At 34.7% G+C, this 17,702-nt stretch overlaps 1 protein-coding gene and 1 long non-coding RNA gene across 2 annotated transcripts; one reads left to right on the top strand and one right to left on the bottom strand.

Annotated features, from left to right (window-relative positions):
- Positions 1-491: 491 nt before the first annotated feature.
- On the bottom strand, positions 492-12,376 carry LOC113697901 (TOM1-like protein 5). Its single transcript, XM_027217504.2, has 11 exons — positions 12,158-12,376; positions 11,079-11,168; positions 9,761-9,876; positions 9,420-9,498; positions 8,436-8,534; positions 8,237-8,350; positions 6,219-6,373; positions 3,832-3,907; positions 3,493-3,578; positions 1,225-1,386; positions 492-1,117 (listed from the first exon to the last, which is right to left on the bottom strand). Exons 3-11 carry the CDS (start codon positions 9,859-9,861, stop codon positions 775-777), a joined length of 1,215 nt encoding a protein of 404 aa, XP_027073305.1. The 5' UTR covers positions 9,862-9,876; positions 11,079-11,168; positions 12,158-12,376; the 3' UTR covers positions 492-774.
- A 2,856-nt stretch (positions 12,377-15,232) lies between these two features.
- On the top strand, positions 15,233-17,463 carry LOC140010159 (uncharacterized). Its single transcript, XR_011817424.1, has 2 exons — positions 15,233-15,433; positions 16,515-17,463. It is a non-coding gene; the product is annotated as an uncharacterized lncRNA (long non-coding RNA).
- Positions 17,464-17,702: the final 239 nt, after the last annotated feature.

Genomic DNA, 17,702 nt, shown 5'->3' with positions numbered 1-17,702 from the left:
AAATTTTAAATTGTTTCAATATTTACTCTATAATAAAGCCAAGGTATTGTTGAATTCTCATTCCCCCAATACTTTTAGCACTTGGAATGAATTGTCTAGATATTTTCATTTGGCAAAACCGCTAAATTAAGGAAAGACATTGCAAGTTTTTGTCAATATAACGGTGAATTCTTATATAAATCATAGGAGAGGCACAAGAATCTCCAAAGAAATTATTTATATTATACCCACCACATCGACAATTTTTGTGCATTCTCGTCCTGGACTTGAATTATACCAACCCTACCAAACAACTCCAGAGATTCGAGCCGCTTTAATACACACTCCTATCTTCTATAGAATTATTTTCTCACATTCACTTCCATATAATTAGTTCATTACCATAGAAAGAGCATCTATACTCTACGAAGTTGCTTGTTCACGTGCTCTAGAAGACCATTAGAGTCGCAATATAAATCGGTGCATCAAATATCATTTAATATAAACAGAAATGCCAATAAATACTTCATAGAAAAATTCTGCAATGGCAAACCCTGGCGTTACGATTAGTTAACAAACAACTTGGTTCCTATAAAAGAACAAGAAAGGAAAATTTAACATTGGAGTAATTATCCTAAGGAACTAATCTATCGCGGAAAATTCAGCTGCTCCATGCAGTCAGACAAAAGCATGCTACACGCCTTTGGAAAACAACCAATAAAGACCACCATGAAAGCATGCGTCTTCCAGGCCACGAAATACATCCTCAAAGTCCAAAAGTTGGGAAGTACAAGATCAATGACAGTTGTCATCACTAAAATCCATACTGCCACTGCGAGAACTAGTACTTGCATTTCGACTGTGCAAAGAAAGACCCCTAACATGAGTAGCAAGAGCAGTACCATCCACCTTGTTATCCTGAAAAAATTTCTCCCTCTCGATATGTTTTGCGGGAGGTGGTGGAATTGCAACTGCCGGTCTGCTTCCATTAGAATCTTGCTTTGGTCCCAGAGTCAGCGGCCGTATAAGCGGGCGATTAAGTATTTCTGCTCGTGCTGAAGATCCAAGCTGACAAAGTGTCCTATCAATTTGAGGGCCTTCATCTTCATGCTGAAGACAGGCTTTTCCTTTTCTAATCCTACCAATGATTGTATTGTACATTAATCAAACTAGCAAAACTACGTTACCAGGACTTTTTAAGCTCCAGTATAAAAGCAGATTTTGTATTCAACCAAGAGATCATACCTGCGGAAAAGCTGTTCAGCCTCCTCTTCTTCCTCTGTTTCTTCATGGTAAACATGAATTGATGTGGATGTTGGCCTTCCAGAGATAAGTGCATCATGCCTTTTGAGAACTCTGTCAAGCTGGTCATTCAGCTCAATTGATTGAGAAACCACTTTATCATCCCTATAGACAAACAACACAAATCAAAACATGAAATTTCCCCGTAAAACACACAGACTCTAACAGTCCATTATAATAAATATTTTTCTGAAGTTTTCAACATTTTGCCACCTCTTATTTCCATTTCCACTCTCGTCTTTGCACCCACAAAATACGTCAGTCTCCCAATCAAAAAGACATAACTAGATGCTAGTTTACCCCTTGCCATGAGTAATCACCACGGAAATATGTCTCAAGTCCAAGACCAAATAAGCATGCCAAAAATGCAAAATAAATGAAAGGAAGTTTATCCTATGAGAACTCGATTTCTTGATGAACGAGAGTTCTCCACAAGCAGCTTCAGCATTATATGCTTATTAAGCATAGCTCAATAAAATGAGAAATTTCCTAGGCAAGGCAAGTGACTACAATCTACTCCAGGCAGATTAACTTTTGTAAGAATTATCTCAGCACTATAACCGCACACAATGAAGCACAAGTTAAAATTAAAGTATCAAGATTAAATGATTTTCAGAGTCCCAACCAGGGGCATCTACATATATACATGGAAGATCTACCATTGACTTAAAAAAGAAAAAAATCACAAACATGTAAAAATAAGGAGAAGAATAAATGATTGAAAGTTGAAACAGCAAGGAGACGGCAAGTACTGCCTCCTACCCTCTTTTCTAAGTTCTTAGCTTTCTTCAGGAGTATATTTGCAAATAATTTGGCCCAAAAAAAATATTTGCACGTAATTTGAGGGGAAGCCAGAGGAAGAAATCCAAGCACCACTTCAACGTCTGTTCGGATAGACTTCTAGCACAAGATGCAGGGAGGTTTCTTGTCCATACACAGGATCAAAGATACAAGGAGGTATCTTAATAGCCAAGCATGATCACCTATCTCTGTGGTCTCATATTAGCATACGGATGAAAAGTGTAATCAAGAGGAAACCAAGTACTACCATTAGTCATTTCTTAAATCCAAAGTCAAACCTTACTTTCACTTGTCAAGCTTAGACTAATAAATATTTTCTTAACAAGATGTGAAGTCAAGCTCAACATTTCAAAATGTGCATGATATGAGGCATAAGACTATCATAAGAAATTACAACATTACACCAATACATTTGTACAACAGAGTGAAAAAATTCCTTTCCTATCTACTTGTTTGCTTGCATTCAGGACTTCACTGTCCATTTTATTAAACTAGCAAGGCCACTCAAACAAGATGATAGGTTGATGACAACACCAACTGGACTCCTCAATTTCAGTAACCTACCCCCCTCCTTCCTCCAATTTTTTGACCAACATATATTCTGATTAATCAGTTGTCTTTCAAGCATATGTATAGTAAATTAAGTCAACTGCAGATTTTACTGACTACATTTCTATTTCTTCGTATGTGTGGGATAACTCGTACCAGTACGCTGCACATTTATGGAGTGTTCTGTCAGGCATCTACATATCTGTCAGATGTCTCAACAAGTATCCGCAGACATCTAAAATTTCAGCCTCGGTGTCAAGAAGATGTTCAAGAACTGCCTCTAGGCATCAACTCCATGTAGGTGCATACAACATGATTCAATGGCTGAATTGTCTAAGTAGGTTTTGTAATATAGCTCATCCCTTACTACCAGTCATGTTGCATCCAGTGTCTCAAGATATATGTACTCATTTTTAAGGCTCGTATATGACTAGTGGATTTCTAAATCTGTCACTTACAAGGAGCAAAACAAGTCGGTGCAAGTCCAACTCTAGCTAACTGTGCTTAAGCAATGCACTCCTCAAAACATCAAAATGTTACACATGGAAAAACCTCCAGGGAGAACATATACAAATTCTGCAGGCACAAAAATAGGTGGAACTCATTCTCAGAACTTCACTGAAAATTTAATTATTCTAGACCACCAAATTTTCATTCTTCCATAGATCTAGAACATTTATTTTTCTTGTCATCTCTGAACAGACAATGCCAGAAAAATGTGATAAACTACTTGATTTTGTTGTGTGCTTCTGCGTGCAAGAGAGAGAGAGGAAAGGGCAGTAGAGGAAACAAAGGCAACTCCTATGACTCATATTAGGTTTAGCTGAACAAGTAAATTATTGCCAACCCAGGCATCCTTACTGAGAAGTCATGGCTAGATGCATGACACGTTGCTTCTGAAAAGAACATTGTTCCACAAGATCAAGAGTGAACTCATCCTTTGCTCCCTGGAAGATGAAAAAATACAAATAACTGAACTGACTTACTGCAATGGGAAACCACATAAAGTCCAAAAACAGCGCGGCTAATGAAGGAACATAATCAGGTCCTTTATCAGGAAATTTAAGTTAAAAGAAGAAAGAAATGGATCAGCTAACTTTGACTAGTTTAAAACTTTATCATGCCATTGTAGAAGAAATGACAGGTCCAATTAAAACTTTAAACACTAAGGTGAAACAACTATAGATGCAAGCAACAAACCTCAGGATGTCTAGTATCAACAGCATCAAGTACTTCTCTTAAAACCTCCAGTGCAGCTCCAGCCTTCTGAAGAATACTGGAGAAGAAAGGGGCAGTGAAGCATCAAAAAATGAGCATGCCATACAATAGAGAAACATATCACAGTCTTGTCTAGAAACAGAATAAAATAGCCAGGAAAGTTTTTCTGAAACACCGAACAAAATAGTTGTTTTTAAACACATTGAACATAGTTACAACCAATTTTGCATGTGTTTGAGATATCCAAAAGCACACATGCATCCACACACGCACAAATATGCATGCGCGCACACACACACACACTCTCTCTCTCTCCCCCAGCTCCCCTTCTCCCTCCTTCTTTGAGGTTAATTTTTTCCAATAATTTCAACTTTTCATCAACTTATTGGTTTAGTCAACAAAAAAAAATTGCTAAAGCTTGCAAAGTTGTTAATCAATATGTGACCATGGATCAAAGAATGCTGTAGACATAATATAAGACAAGCATCCAGTCTCAAAACAACAAAGATAAGATGACAAGAAACTACAGAGCAAAAGAAGGCACAACTAGCAGCATATTTAATGTTGCCAAAATTACTGGGGTAACAAAAACTGTGTCGGTGAACAGAGCATGTGATAAATGAATTTCTATTCCTCTAAACATACTTAACATAGGGAAGACAATACAAAAATCAGGAATTGCGGAATTTGCTCCACAGACAGTGTAGGAGCACAATGGCCCTATTGAGGTTATCAAATGGCATCTTGACAAAGATGTAGATATGGTCATATAGCTTTTTTTTTTCTTTTTGGTATGTAGGATTTCACGAAGTGTTGATCTCCCTTTTCTTTGCATCTCGCTTTTACCTTAGACACATTTTTCCATCTTTCAACAAATTCAATATGCTTTTACTGTTAGCAATTAAGACACATATTTACATGATTTTAAATAGACATATTTTTACATCCAGTATGCTTTTACTGTTAGCAATTAAGACACATATTACAGGATTTTAAAGCTTAATGAACTTTAATTTATCCACAAAAGGTATAACAAGAGCATATTTCCACCTCATATGTAAGGTTAAAGTGTCATATATTAAATTCACTAAACTTGGCACTAAAGTTTTTGTAAAATTGAGTCCTATAACATGGGAAATTTCTTTTTCTTAATACAATTTTATTTTTTTGGTGGGATTTTTCTTATTAAGGAGCTTATAATGAAAAACATTGCTCCAGGAAAAACGGCCCCAAATTGGAATATACAATTAGCAAGTAATCAAACATGGTATTCAACAGGAACAATGTACACAAGCAGCAAAGTGGAAACCACAAAACAGTACCATTTTGTGTTCCTAGAGGATCAATTGGATTTCTATCCTTTACACAAAAGCAGAACCTTATGGTACTAGCAATGAAGTCTATGCATTTAAATCCATCAAAATACTGGGCCCAAGGAAGATTCCCATGCTCTAAGCAGGGGCAGGTTGAAGTTGTAACAAGCCAAGCTCAACCATCTAAAGTCAAGCACACCTGGTTTTCAAACAAAAAGTCCAGGAATCAAGATTAGTAATTAGGCAGTCAAACATATTACTTTTTGTAAACACAAAAACTAGGCTGCCTAAATCAAATCCTTGACTCCTCTGAAGCTGAACATTTCAGCCCAAATAGTTGAACCAACATATCTCATCCAGAAGCACTTTTCAAAGTAAATAACTACTCCTAGATATAAACCTAGAGCGATCTGCACTACCATCTTCAAGTCTCATATCCATAACCTCCTTACATTTTACTTTATCCTGTTATTTCTTAATTAGTTTTTTTTTTTTCTCGACCCTCTTAACTAGAGAGGGTTGCCAGGGCCAATAAATTTATACCTGTCAGCACCATAAAATCAAACCGGCGGATAATAATTGGCTAAACCTGACAGTCCAAGGAATTGATATTAAATTCTAAACGCCAATACATCACAATAGATGCAACACCCTGAGGAATGAACTAATGCATAATATTTAGGAATTCCTCCTCTTCAATCCAAGAAATTTCTCATGCATCCGAATGGAAGTAGAGAACAAAAGTAACCCACGTATAAAACTTCTTCAGGAGATGAGGAGAGTGACAAAGAAATGAGCTTTTAACACCTTAGTAGCATTGGCAAACAATGCAAGTCTAAGAAAATAAAAGGCATGCAAAAGTTTCTTCTGTTCTCAATGCCATACACAGATGCCAAGAGAGAAGAAAAAGGGAGACAGAGAGAGATATATACATATGTATACATACATACATACATACACACGCATTTACATGTATATGTGTGTGTGATAAATAAACAAATACACACGAAGGCCAGTGCGTCTATTTTTCAATTTATACTTGAAAATGAGCATTACCTAGAATCAGATATCTTTTGAGGCTCATCCTTTGCTACATTCTTTTCTAATGGAGCAGCAGCATGTACTATGTCAGGTGTATTGTTGTTATTTGCACAAGTTGCAGGTTCACTTTTTTGAACATTAGGCCTCTGAGGAAACTGCACTCCTGCACTCTGGAAAGTTAATTACAACTGTTAATGTGATTAAGACTTATCTTACCCCAAAGTTCTCAATAACATTTTATAAAATCCACATCATTAGATAAAGAAAACTCATCAGTACAAAACTTTCACTGAGGCAAATAATCATAAAGAAGAAATTTAGCTAATCATACCATTAGATATCATTCAGGAAATTAAGAGTGTATGAAAAGAAACATATAGCTAAAGAAAATTGCTTATCCATCACTATATCCAAGGTTAGATAAAAGTTAGACGCCAGTTTTACCTAAAGATTCCCGTTTTCAACATAATTTAAACTAGTAATCAAGCTCTTAACTGTATAACGTTGATATAAGCAATTCAGAAAATGTTCAACAAGCTTACCACCTTTTGATTATGTAATCAGCCAGGGGTCAGCAAACAGGTCAAGAAACAGCTGCGCAAACATGTGGCCCATTTTATGTACCTTCTAAAGGGTCCCTAGGAGGTCATCTGCTAACTGGTTGTACCGTACCTAAATACGACTTATGCCCTTTTGCCACAGCCCCAACATGAGGAAAAATATCAGTTTCCTTTCTCAGTAGTCCTTAAATGATACCATTTAGCATTATCTTCTCTCTAATTGTTTTTTCTTTCTGTACCATTGGAGATCTTCAAATTCACATCCTTTCTCTCCAAATACATTGTCCTTTGCTTCATCCTATGTAAGATGATGTCTAATTTCTCCAAGTAGAAACTCCAATATATATTAAATAAGCTTCACAGAAAATTGGTAAACCATATACACTCCTTATGACGTCTGCTTTTCATTACTCAAAAGTCTGAAAAGTTGCTTCTCCTTTCATATATATTTCACTTCACTTCCCTATGCATTTTCAGCTGTTTTTACTTATCGTGACAAGTCAAAGGTGACAAAAACTTGCAAAATTTGAAGAATACTTTTTCAGAATGCATGGCAAGGAAATTGAAAAAATCAAAGACCAATCATTTTCCAACAAAAACATGTCATGATTTCATTTTTTTTTTTACCTTCATTTTCAGTTGCTTTCCTTTCATTCACTTTGTTCTTTCCTTTTTTACTTTAAACTCCCACCCATTCCCACCCTTGAGATTTGAATTCTGAACCTGGCAGTGGGGAGAGAGTCCTTCCCTGGCCACTTGGCCAAACCCAGTGGTTTCTTTCCCTCCACTTATTCTTTCTGATTCCAACAGTTAGGTTATGGTGTGGAAGTGGTTGAGAAAGCAACAGATTTTGATTTGTATAGCGCAACAAATTCTGCAATTTTAAGTTGTACTCCTCTCTACCCTACATTTACATTATTTCTTGCTCCATTTCCAACATATACACTGTCTGTACACTAGCATTTATCATCATAAAAGGTAAAGAACTAATCGGGGCATTAACAGAGTAAACAATGTTCAAACTCCAGTAGAGCAGGGAATCGTCTAAGAATGCATCTATACTTATTCTATGGCAAACAGATTTTATCCTAAAATTGTTAAAAAAGGATTCGAGCGTTCAAAAAATTGTAACAAGTCTGAACCCCATGCAAGCAATTATCTGTCCCAGATGATTAAAATGATCCAGATTAAATCAAATGCTTAGAAGGGAAATTGGAACCTAGGAAAGCTCTCTCAAACATCTTGAAGCTTTATACTGGTGCATCAGAAATCGAAATTAATTATACATAAAATCAACAATTATTTAAGATACTAAAGAGGATTTTGTAAAACAGATTTGCAAAAGTGGCAATAGAAGAGAATCAGATTAAAGCCAAGTTAATTAACCAGCATGTGATTTTCATTGACGAGGATAACTACTAAAGAGATAATCAGACAGATTTGACTATACAAAACAACTTGATGTGTACCCACCACCAATTCATAGTATGCAGAATAATACTGAGGAAATCTCCCAGAAGCACCACCAACAGATGTCTGCGCAGCATCTAACAAAAGAAATATTTTCTCTCGTGCTGGCAGGTCCGACTGTAGAACATCAAGGACACAAAATTAACTTAAGCAAAAACTGAATAAACAAGAAATTGGGTTTTGGCTCAGAGAAAGGACAAACCTTTTTCTTTACTATTTTTACAAGTACAGGAAGGACTCCTGCATCTATAACCTGCTTATGGACTGGTTCTCCAATATTGTTCATCAGCATCTCCAGCAACTGAAATACTAAAAATTATTAATCGTTCTGTCTATTTAAAAAAGATATAGTACCTGATCATTTGAAGTACAAAATTCCAAGAAAGGATAGCAGAAAAAGGACTAGAGATCAATCAAAGACGTAAACTTTAGACTGTAAACTGTATGATCAATAAGTCATGCAGAAACCAACTCGTTTTGACAGTGCAATACTAATATTCCAATATCAGATTAATAATAGTTCTTTGAAATAATGCCGACAAAAGATTAAAGCCATGAAAATTCCCACATTCATCATTCGTATAGGGAGGGGGGCCAGGAAACAGCCCGGGTAATAGATGCCCTCAAACTAGCTTCATGCAATTAAAAATTCGTTTTTGCAGGCAGAAACTTAAATCTAATGGAGTAGTTGTGTATGAAATAGTTTCAACCCATTAAATAGGAAGCATTACGTTAGATAGAAGAACAACACGGAGATGAAGCATGCACTTATTCCTGTTGTATAAATATCTGCTTGTCTTTCAGTTGAGGAGCACCATGTTTTCCAAATGTTGAACAAGTACCAAATGAATCATGGTTCGATCACCATAAACAAATCAATGTGTGTCCACAATGGAAAATAATTATAGCATGTTAAAGTAGATCAGTCTTGTATAGCTCAAACACATCAATTTGTACATTGGTATCCAGTAAAATATTAAAACTAACAAAAAGAAGAAGACATCTCAATAGTTATAAAATCACTATTTCCCGTTCTTCATTACATATATCCATATGAAATTCTACTACAGCGTCCAGTGAGTAAAAAATTTTGCTTGGTGTACCACCTAATTTGAAAGCTTATCAATTTATAATAAGAGAAAACATGTAGTTTTGTTACATGATTTTGAACCTAGAAGATGCTCACCATTACAGCTAGTAGTTGGGTGTTGTCATTTTTGCTTCCCAAGCGTTTCTTAACAGCTTTGATTACATCTCTAGCTTTTCTGTGAAACAGGAATACAAAAATAAATCTTGGATGAGATAAAAATTTCAATAAATGCACAAGCAACAAAGAAGCACAAGAGTTAATTAAGCCATTCACTGTATGCAACCTGTGCTATCTTTCCAGCAATCGAGACTAGGAACAAAATTTTACTGAAACCAATCTTAGAACCATACAAGTTCTTTGTTAACATGCATAGAGAGACAGAGAGACCAAAAAATGTTAATTATCTGCTATATAAAGGTATCTGAAAATGGTTATACCTGTGGTCACATGCAACTAACTCGCAAATTTCAATGTTTTTCATCCAATCCATCTCAGAGAGTTTCTCACTTGTTGCAGCGTTGACAAGGTCAGTAGCCATTTTTCTTTCCAAGGGCTGATAGTAATGTGGAAAAAGTAGTAAGAATCTACATTCAATTCTAGAACACAATTAAGCAGATTATGCTAGAAGGTTGCACAGAACAAATTCTCTAAAAGCCAGTTAAAGAAATCACTGAAATTCAATAAAAAGAAGCATAAAGTGGCTTCATCCCATTAAACTATTATGGAAATAAGTCACAGGAACCCCAGCAGCACAGCTCAATTAGTTGAGCATCCAAAATGATTGTTTGACATAATAGAAAGGGCTCAAGGAATAAAAACAACTGGTGGCTAGTAACATGAAATTGCTGTAATAAACCCATTCCTCCAGTTTAATCAGCTCAAAAATATATCAGCTAAGCCATCAAAAAAACAAAAATGCCCCTTCTTATTTCCATCACTGAGTCGTTTGCACATTGGGTTGAGTCTCCTATCAGGAAAATGTTAAACTAGTCCATCGAAATGTGATAAAGTAATGCTAGTTTTTCTTTGGGTGGAAACGTGAAGTACACTTTGAAATCTCAGAAGGGGTCTAATAAGCTTGAAAATCATCTTGAAATTAACTCTTTTGACGCCATCAAGTAGTGTATTTGCAAGTTGCAACAGACTTTAAGCTCAATCAGCATCACTATTTGCTAACTGCCAACAACATACAAGCATGGTCCCAAAAAGTTGAGGCAATAGTCATTTTTCTGTCAAAGAAGCTAGAGTTTTAGAATTTGCATGTGTAGCTTATATTTTCCAATTAATTGAACATGTATGTACACGGGGTAGTGCACAAGTAATTATCCAAATTACTGGGGTAATGTAAACCCAACTCCATCAACACTCTTCTTCTGGTCAGTATGCTTAGATTTTTATCCTTTACCCCTACAGAAAAAGCAGAAAGCACATGACGAGATAAATGGAAATAATAGAACATAAAAGCTCAACGGAAAGCAAATTATAAACATAAGCTAACATAAATGATTTACAATGCAATGTAACAATGGGCATTCAAGGAATCCAAAATTGAAGGAGCGGAAGGGGTGGAGAGTCTGAGCTTAAATGTTCCCTGTTCAATTAAACCATATGGTGGAACAATCATTCACAATACTAGGCAAATTTAAAATAACCTAACGTCCACGGTGACGCAATGTGAAAAAAGATACATTCCACAGAATACAAACAGCAATTATCAAAACAAAAGTGACCACCAAATACATCAACAATATATACCTGCAGGAGAAGTTTGTCCAAATTAAAAATGGCCAACAACCCCTAATGCAACGACGTCATCAATGGTAATATTGGCTATAACCCTCCAAGCTGCATTATTCAAAAGGTTATTTGATTGAAAACAGAATCCCAAAACACAACCAGAAAGAAATCACGTTTGGTGAATAGGACATTACACATTATCTGTTAGCTTACCACAAGAACGAACAAAAACTTCTAAATGTTCTTAAAAAAAATCGAGATAAAACAAACAAAGGAACAGCGAGAAGGACACATCCTTAAAAGCACTGAACTTGGGAATGAAGTGATAATGCATATAGCTCATAGAAGTGAAAGACCTCCAGAAAAGCTGGGAAAATTACAGCATTTAATATCAGAAAGAACGCAGAACTCCGAGGCCAATAAACTTAAATTCTGTTTCACAAATGCTACTCCATGAGCTATCGTCATACTCCAAACCCAGTTTCAAGAAGGCAATCTAAGATACTATGTTGTAAAATTTGATCGAACCCTTTATCCGACGTTAAACAAAATGCTGATCGGCAGTCTCAAAAACTAGGAACAAATATGAAATTTACTACCCCTTGCTCAGCTATTTTGTACACCATCATCTCCAATTAAACCCAAAAATTAATTCAAAAAGCCACACTTATTCTGGTTACACAGGAACAAATTTGACATTTACTACATAAAATTCACTACCAAAATGATCGGAACATAAACATTTCCAAATACTAGTCTATTTTCTCAATTCACACAACTTAACAAATTCATAACATTCCGTTATATATCCTTTGCCTAGTCAATCATTACGACAATCTTAATAAACAAAAGAGAGAAAATCATGAACTAAAAAGGAAGAAGAAGAAGAAGAAGAGCAGCCAAACTTAAACCTGAACTGCAAAAATACCAAAAAATAAATAAATCAGCAAAATCAATAACAATATATTCCAAAATATATCAGTTTCAAAAGAAAAATACATCAGGAATGTAAACTAATCAAAGTCCAAAGTCCAAGCAACCAAAAAATTAATTCAGAACAAGTTCAAGCAACACAAAAGGGAAAAAAAACTACATACCAGCGAAACCACCAGCAGGAGCAGCAATCACGAAGAAGAAATCGGTTTACTGTTCTCTTTTATGTGTGTGTGTATATATATTATCCTCTGAACAACTCAATTGCGATAAGCATGTGCATGCATTGGTAATAATTGGGGACATACAGCTACAACGACAACTGCGATTATTTATATATAATTATGAAAAAATGAAAAGAGAGAGAGAGAGAGAGAGAGAGACAGCAATTAGCAATCAATTGAAGTAGAAGAATAGAGAAGAATCTCGGACTCTTCGTCTTTAGGTGGGGCTAGCTACTCTCTCTCTCTCTCTCTCTCTATCAATAAAACATCTGAATTTTTTAACTTTTCCCCTTTAAATACTTACTAGCAGGAAAAACTAATTAAATAACTACAACTATAGCTCAGCTAATAAAGTATGAGTTTGTCTGTACTTTTGTTTGGAAAGCTATTTTGCTCTAAAAAAAATTTTAATTTTTTTTAATACATTTTTCAATCATTTTTTTACATCACATATTAAATCGTCACTATATATATATATATATATATATATATATATATATATTTCAAAAAATTTTTACTTCATAAATACTCGAGTATAATTATGAGTCCGATGTCCTCCATAAAAGATCGAGTTTGAGTCATGATCACTAATTTTTCTAGTAAAAGTTTAGGATTGGATTTCGATAATCTTTCTCGATCAAGTTCTTTTGAATTTAGAAGCTCAAGTTTGAATCTTTTCCTCAGTACATTAGTGGAATATTTTACTCAATATTAAATTAAATAAATATAACTACACTTAAATTGGCTCAACTTGTAAAGTACGAGTTTATTCATATTTACTTAACAATTGATCAGGTTTTGAGTCTCATGCTTGCAATCTTTCCTCAATAGAAGGTCAAATTGGAGACGTGATCACTAATTTTCGTGAGTAAAAATTTGGATTTGAATTTCAATAATCTTTCTCAATAAAAGTTTGGGTTTGAGTTATTGTACTGATAAGAAGCTCGATTTTAAATTTAGAAGTTAGGGTTTGAATCTTATCCTCAATAATCTCTCCTCGAAAGTTAGAAATTGTCGAAAAATGATTCCAACAAGGTGACTTTCTAACTTCGTAAACATTTTTTCCCAAAAAATAACAAAAATAAATTTAGTTGATTAATAGTAGTATTAATTTAGTTTTTTTTCCAACAAACATCAACATAGTATTAATATAGTTGAATATTTTATTAGTGCTATCTAACTCAGGGTGTGTTGTGTGTGTTATTTAGTTGCCGTAGAAAATGAAAGTAGTGACAATTCTTAGTTTTAAGGAGCAACTGCAGCACCGCCACGAGGGTTGTCGTCTGAGGAATTAATAATCTTACGTGTCTGTGACTAGAGGTGGCAAATCAACCCAATTAACTAGATTTACCTATACCCGTCCATGAATAGATGGGTATGGGTATCTTAAATTTTTGTATATGGGTATAAATGGGTTACCCAATAATACCCATTTATTAAATGGGTATTATTGGGTAACCCATCAAACCCAATTAACCCATTTAAAATTCTCTTCCCCCAAGTCTCTTCTTTTCCCCTACCTTTTTTTTTCTTCAAATTTTTCATTTTGTCATTATGTTAACATTATTATTATTATTATTATTATTATTTGTTGGTTTTATCTTATTATTTTATTTTTTCTTAGTTTGTTAACTTGCTCATTTTTTAGCATTACCAATTTATGATAAATTTTAGCCTATTTTCTTATCTTTATAAAATGAAATTTTAAATTTATATATGAAAAAAATGTTAGGGGTTCAAAATTTTTGGATTAAGTTTTTATATTAATTTTTATAGTACTTAATTCAAATTTTTATATTCATATTATTCAATTATTAAATAATAGGTAATTTTGTGACATAGAGTATAAATGAAAAAAATTAGTAATTAAGTTTATTGAACATTATAAGTAAATATTTAAAACTAATGATGGGTACAAAAAGTGGTATAAATTGATAATTTAGTTTGCAAAAATGAATTTAAATGAGTTTGCAAAAAGTTAAAATAAATGAGTTATAAATGGGTAATTGGGTTATCCAATTCATTTTTTGACTTACCCATTTATACCCATCTAATTAAATGGGTATAAATGAGTTGACTCACTTATACCCATTACCCATTTTACCCAACCCAAACCCGCCCAAGTCACCCATTTTGACACCTCTATATGTGACATAGGGAAGTCCAATGACCCAATGAAGGGGAGATGCGTGGAGGGAGCGTAGGTAGGGAGTAAGTGAAAGATGTGGAGTTTTGGGGGTGAAAAAATAAAAATAAAAAATGGCAAACGAAACGGTTTGTCCTGACAGCTGAGCAAATGTTCAAGTGATGGTGATGTGCTCGATTAGATTCTTTCCCTTGCACGGATAAAGAGGAAAAGATTGCTTCGTCCTCCAGGCCGAAAAAGGAATAATAGTAGTAGTAGTAATAATAATAATACCTTTTCTTCTAATATTTCTTTTAAATTTTAGATTAATTTTTCTACTTTGTCAATATATACATGTGTGTATACACTGAAAGATTTCAATACATAATATATCATTTCAATTTATATTTAAATACCAAATTTTGCATATATAACATGTATATAGATCCGCAAGTGTATATACTTAGGGAAGGCAACGGGACAGATTTGGAACAGGGGATCTGTGATGACCCAGAAAATTATTTTCTCACCTCCCAACTATTTGCATTTTTATTTAAATTATATTTTTATAAAGTTTGCATTCATTTAGTGATTTACTTGTTAATTGTTAAACGAGTTTATCTTACTTGTTTATTTTAACTTTCGAGCAATTAATTTCTTGAAAATTGTTGATTTTGCGATTTATTAGTGAATTTGGCCAAAACCCTAGAAGAATGTAAGTTGAGATATTAGTGGAGTTAAGAAAGATTTTGGGAGTTAAAAAAAGGTTAGAAAAGTTAAGGGTGGATGGTAAGAAAGTTTAAGTGGAAGACACTATTTGGACACTATTCAAAGTTGACCTTGAGAACCTTTCTTGTGGCTTGAATATTAACTTCAAAAAACAACCAAAAGCCTTCATTTTTTCTCCTTGGCTGCCGAACCATAGAGAGAGGAAGAGAGAGTGAGGGACTTCAAAATTTCTTAAGATTCTTGAAGATCCAAGCTACCCTTTCATCAATCTACTTTAAACCTTGAAAGATCTTGAGAGAAGAGGGCTTCTAGGAGTGGATCTTGCTATATTCTTGGTCTAATCCTGCTATCTTCTTAAAGAGGTAAGTGACTAATCTACTTCATTCTTTAACTTTTCAAGCAATTTTGGGCTAGATCTTGGTGGATTATATAATATTTATGGAAAACCTATGGTGGATTTGTAAGTTTTATGGAAGTTTAGTATTAGATACTTTAATGATCTTGGTTCACTTAAATCTTGGTATATTTGGCTAGAAATTGGTGAAATCTTGTCTCTTGATATCCCAGGGTTAATGATTGATGAAACCCTTAAGAATTTGAGTGTGATTTATGGTTATTGTTGGTGAAAATTGAAGAGTATGTATGCTGAAATTTCTAGTTTAGATGGCTAATTATCATGGGTAAAATTTTTAGCTTTACCTTCCTTGAATTTGAGGCTTGTTTGCACACTTGACCTGGATTTTTTTAGGAGAATTGATGCTACTTGATTCTATGTATATTGGGTGAAGTATGTTCAAAATTTTGTAGGAAAAATGAAGTGGTAATGTTGGTTATCTTGTTGGAACAAGTAAGGTTGTGAAAGCTGGAAAAATGGCCTAAGAATTGTGAGCTAAAACCCCAACTTTAATTTTGTTATTATAAAAAACTGTTTTGGATGAATTTTAACTCAAAAGGTTCTATTGGAACTTGATCTTGGTATGTATAATGATTTTGGATCAAAATCTTGAATTTAAAAAGGGGGAAAAGTAAGATTTCCTCCAAAGTTTAGTGGTTGACAATTTCATGGATTGATTTGACTTTGGATCCTTGTTTTCATGAAATTTTGGTCGGTTTAGTTCAAGAAACCCTATTAAACTGTGATTCTTATTTATAAGATGATTTTGGGAAAAAACTACAAATGTAAGGATTTGAAAAAAAATGGACTTTTGTTATGATTTGCTTGCTAGAAAATTTGTAGGAGTGGAAAGTCTTGTCTGAACTTTCGAAATGCAATTGCGCTATTGGAAAGTTGTGTTTTCATTTGAATTGTCGATTTTAAAGCCTAAATGGGTTGAAGTGTCTAGAACACTAAAGTCGACTAATTTGAAAACAAAGTTTTCGTACTTAAGTGAGTTGATTTGGTGAACAATAAGGGTTCACTTATATGTTGTAATTGTTTGCCAGGGTTGCAATCTGATCGTGCAGGAGATCCTTCTGTAGACGCTTAAGTCCTATTTGGTGAGTGTTCTAAGTGCATATTGCACTTCATACTTTCTTGACATGCGTGTGCCTTGTGAAATTGCCTGTTATTGAATTATTTGATATTTGACTTGGGTAAGTATGTACTTTATCTTGCTCAACCCTTTTCTTGCTCATACTTGTCCTGTTAGTCATTTGGGCTGTTGTCCCATCAACTCTTTATTGTGAATTATTATTCTATGACTATTTGATTGGTTGGTTGGACTATTATCCCACCAACATAACTGTATGTTGGGAATTTCAAAACCCTATTGGCTAGTTAATTGAGTCGAGCCGGCAAGGGCCTGGTCGATTAGATAATGAACCCTGGGTCTACTGTATTGTCGAGTGGAGTGTTATCTTCTCGACTAATTAGTATACTCGAGTATTATCACCACTGTTTATTGTGCGCGTGCGGAGGCCCGGTATAGGGGGTGAAACGGTGAACAGGAATTCAAGTAAATCGGTGTTCTACGGTTATTGGTTTGATAAACGTTGACGGAGTATCAACCACCTGCAAGATGTCTGAGCTACGTGGATCTGGTTTTTGGAAGCCCTTGTATCCTTGAATTGGATTGTTACTTCTTAACTTGCGTTTCAAGTATTTGTCTTATTCTTTCTTGAATTAGTTTTGAATTAAATGTTCTTGTTGATTTGACTGCATGATTTTCTTAGAACCTCATTGGGCGAAAGCTCACTGTATGTTTGTTTTCCTTAACACGGGGAAAAGTGTTAGCACCCTGAGAGTCGTGAGCGTGCCAGCACTTGGTATATTTTGTATTTTGTACTTTTGAATTATAAGCCAAACCTTGAATTATGTATTAAGACATTTTGGAGATGATTGCTTCAGCTTGTAATAGTTACTAGTTATTGGCGGTATTGAACGAGTTATTCATACTTCTTATCTTGAGATATTAGTGAGTTTTGGTGAGAGTTGGGCAGGCGGTCCGCCGACCCCTCTGGTTTGCCTTAGGGAAAAGTGCCATCATAGAATCCCTTCCCCGTCCCTCGTCCCATTGCTCAAAACTCCCCCTCCCCTTTTGCCCCGCTCCATGGGGCGCCCATGAGTGATAATTTGATTTTTTTAAAAGAAACCTCTATTTAATAGATCAAAGCTAAATGCAAAGAATAAAA

The sequence above is a fragment of the Coffea arabica genome, chromosome 7c (assembly GCF_036785885.1).
Source record: "Coffea arabica cultivar ET-39 chromosome 7c, Coffea Arabica ET-39 HiFi, whole genome shotgun sequence".
Lineage (NCBI taxonomy): Eukaryota > Viridiplantae > Streptophyta > Magnoliopsida > Gentianales > Rubiaceae > Coffea > Coffea arabica.
This window is presented reverse-complemented; position numbering and strand designations above follow the sequence as displayed.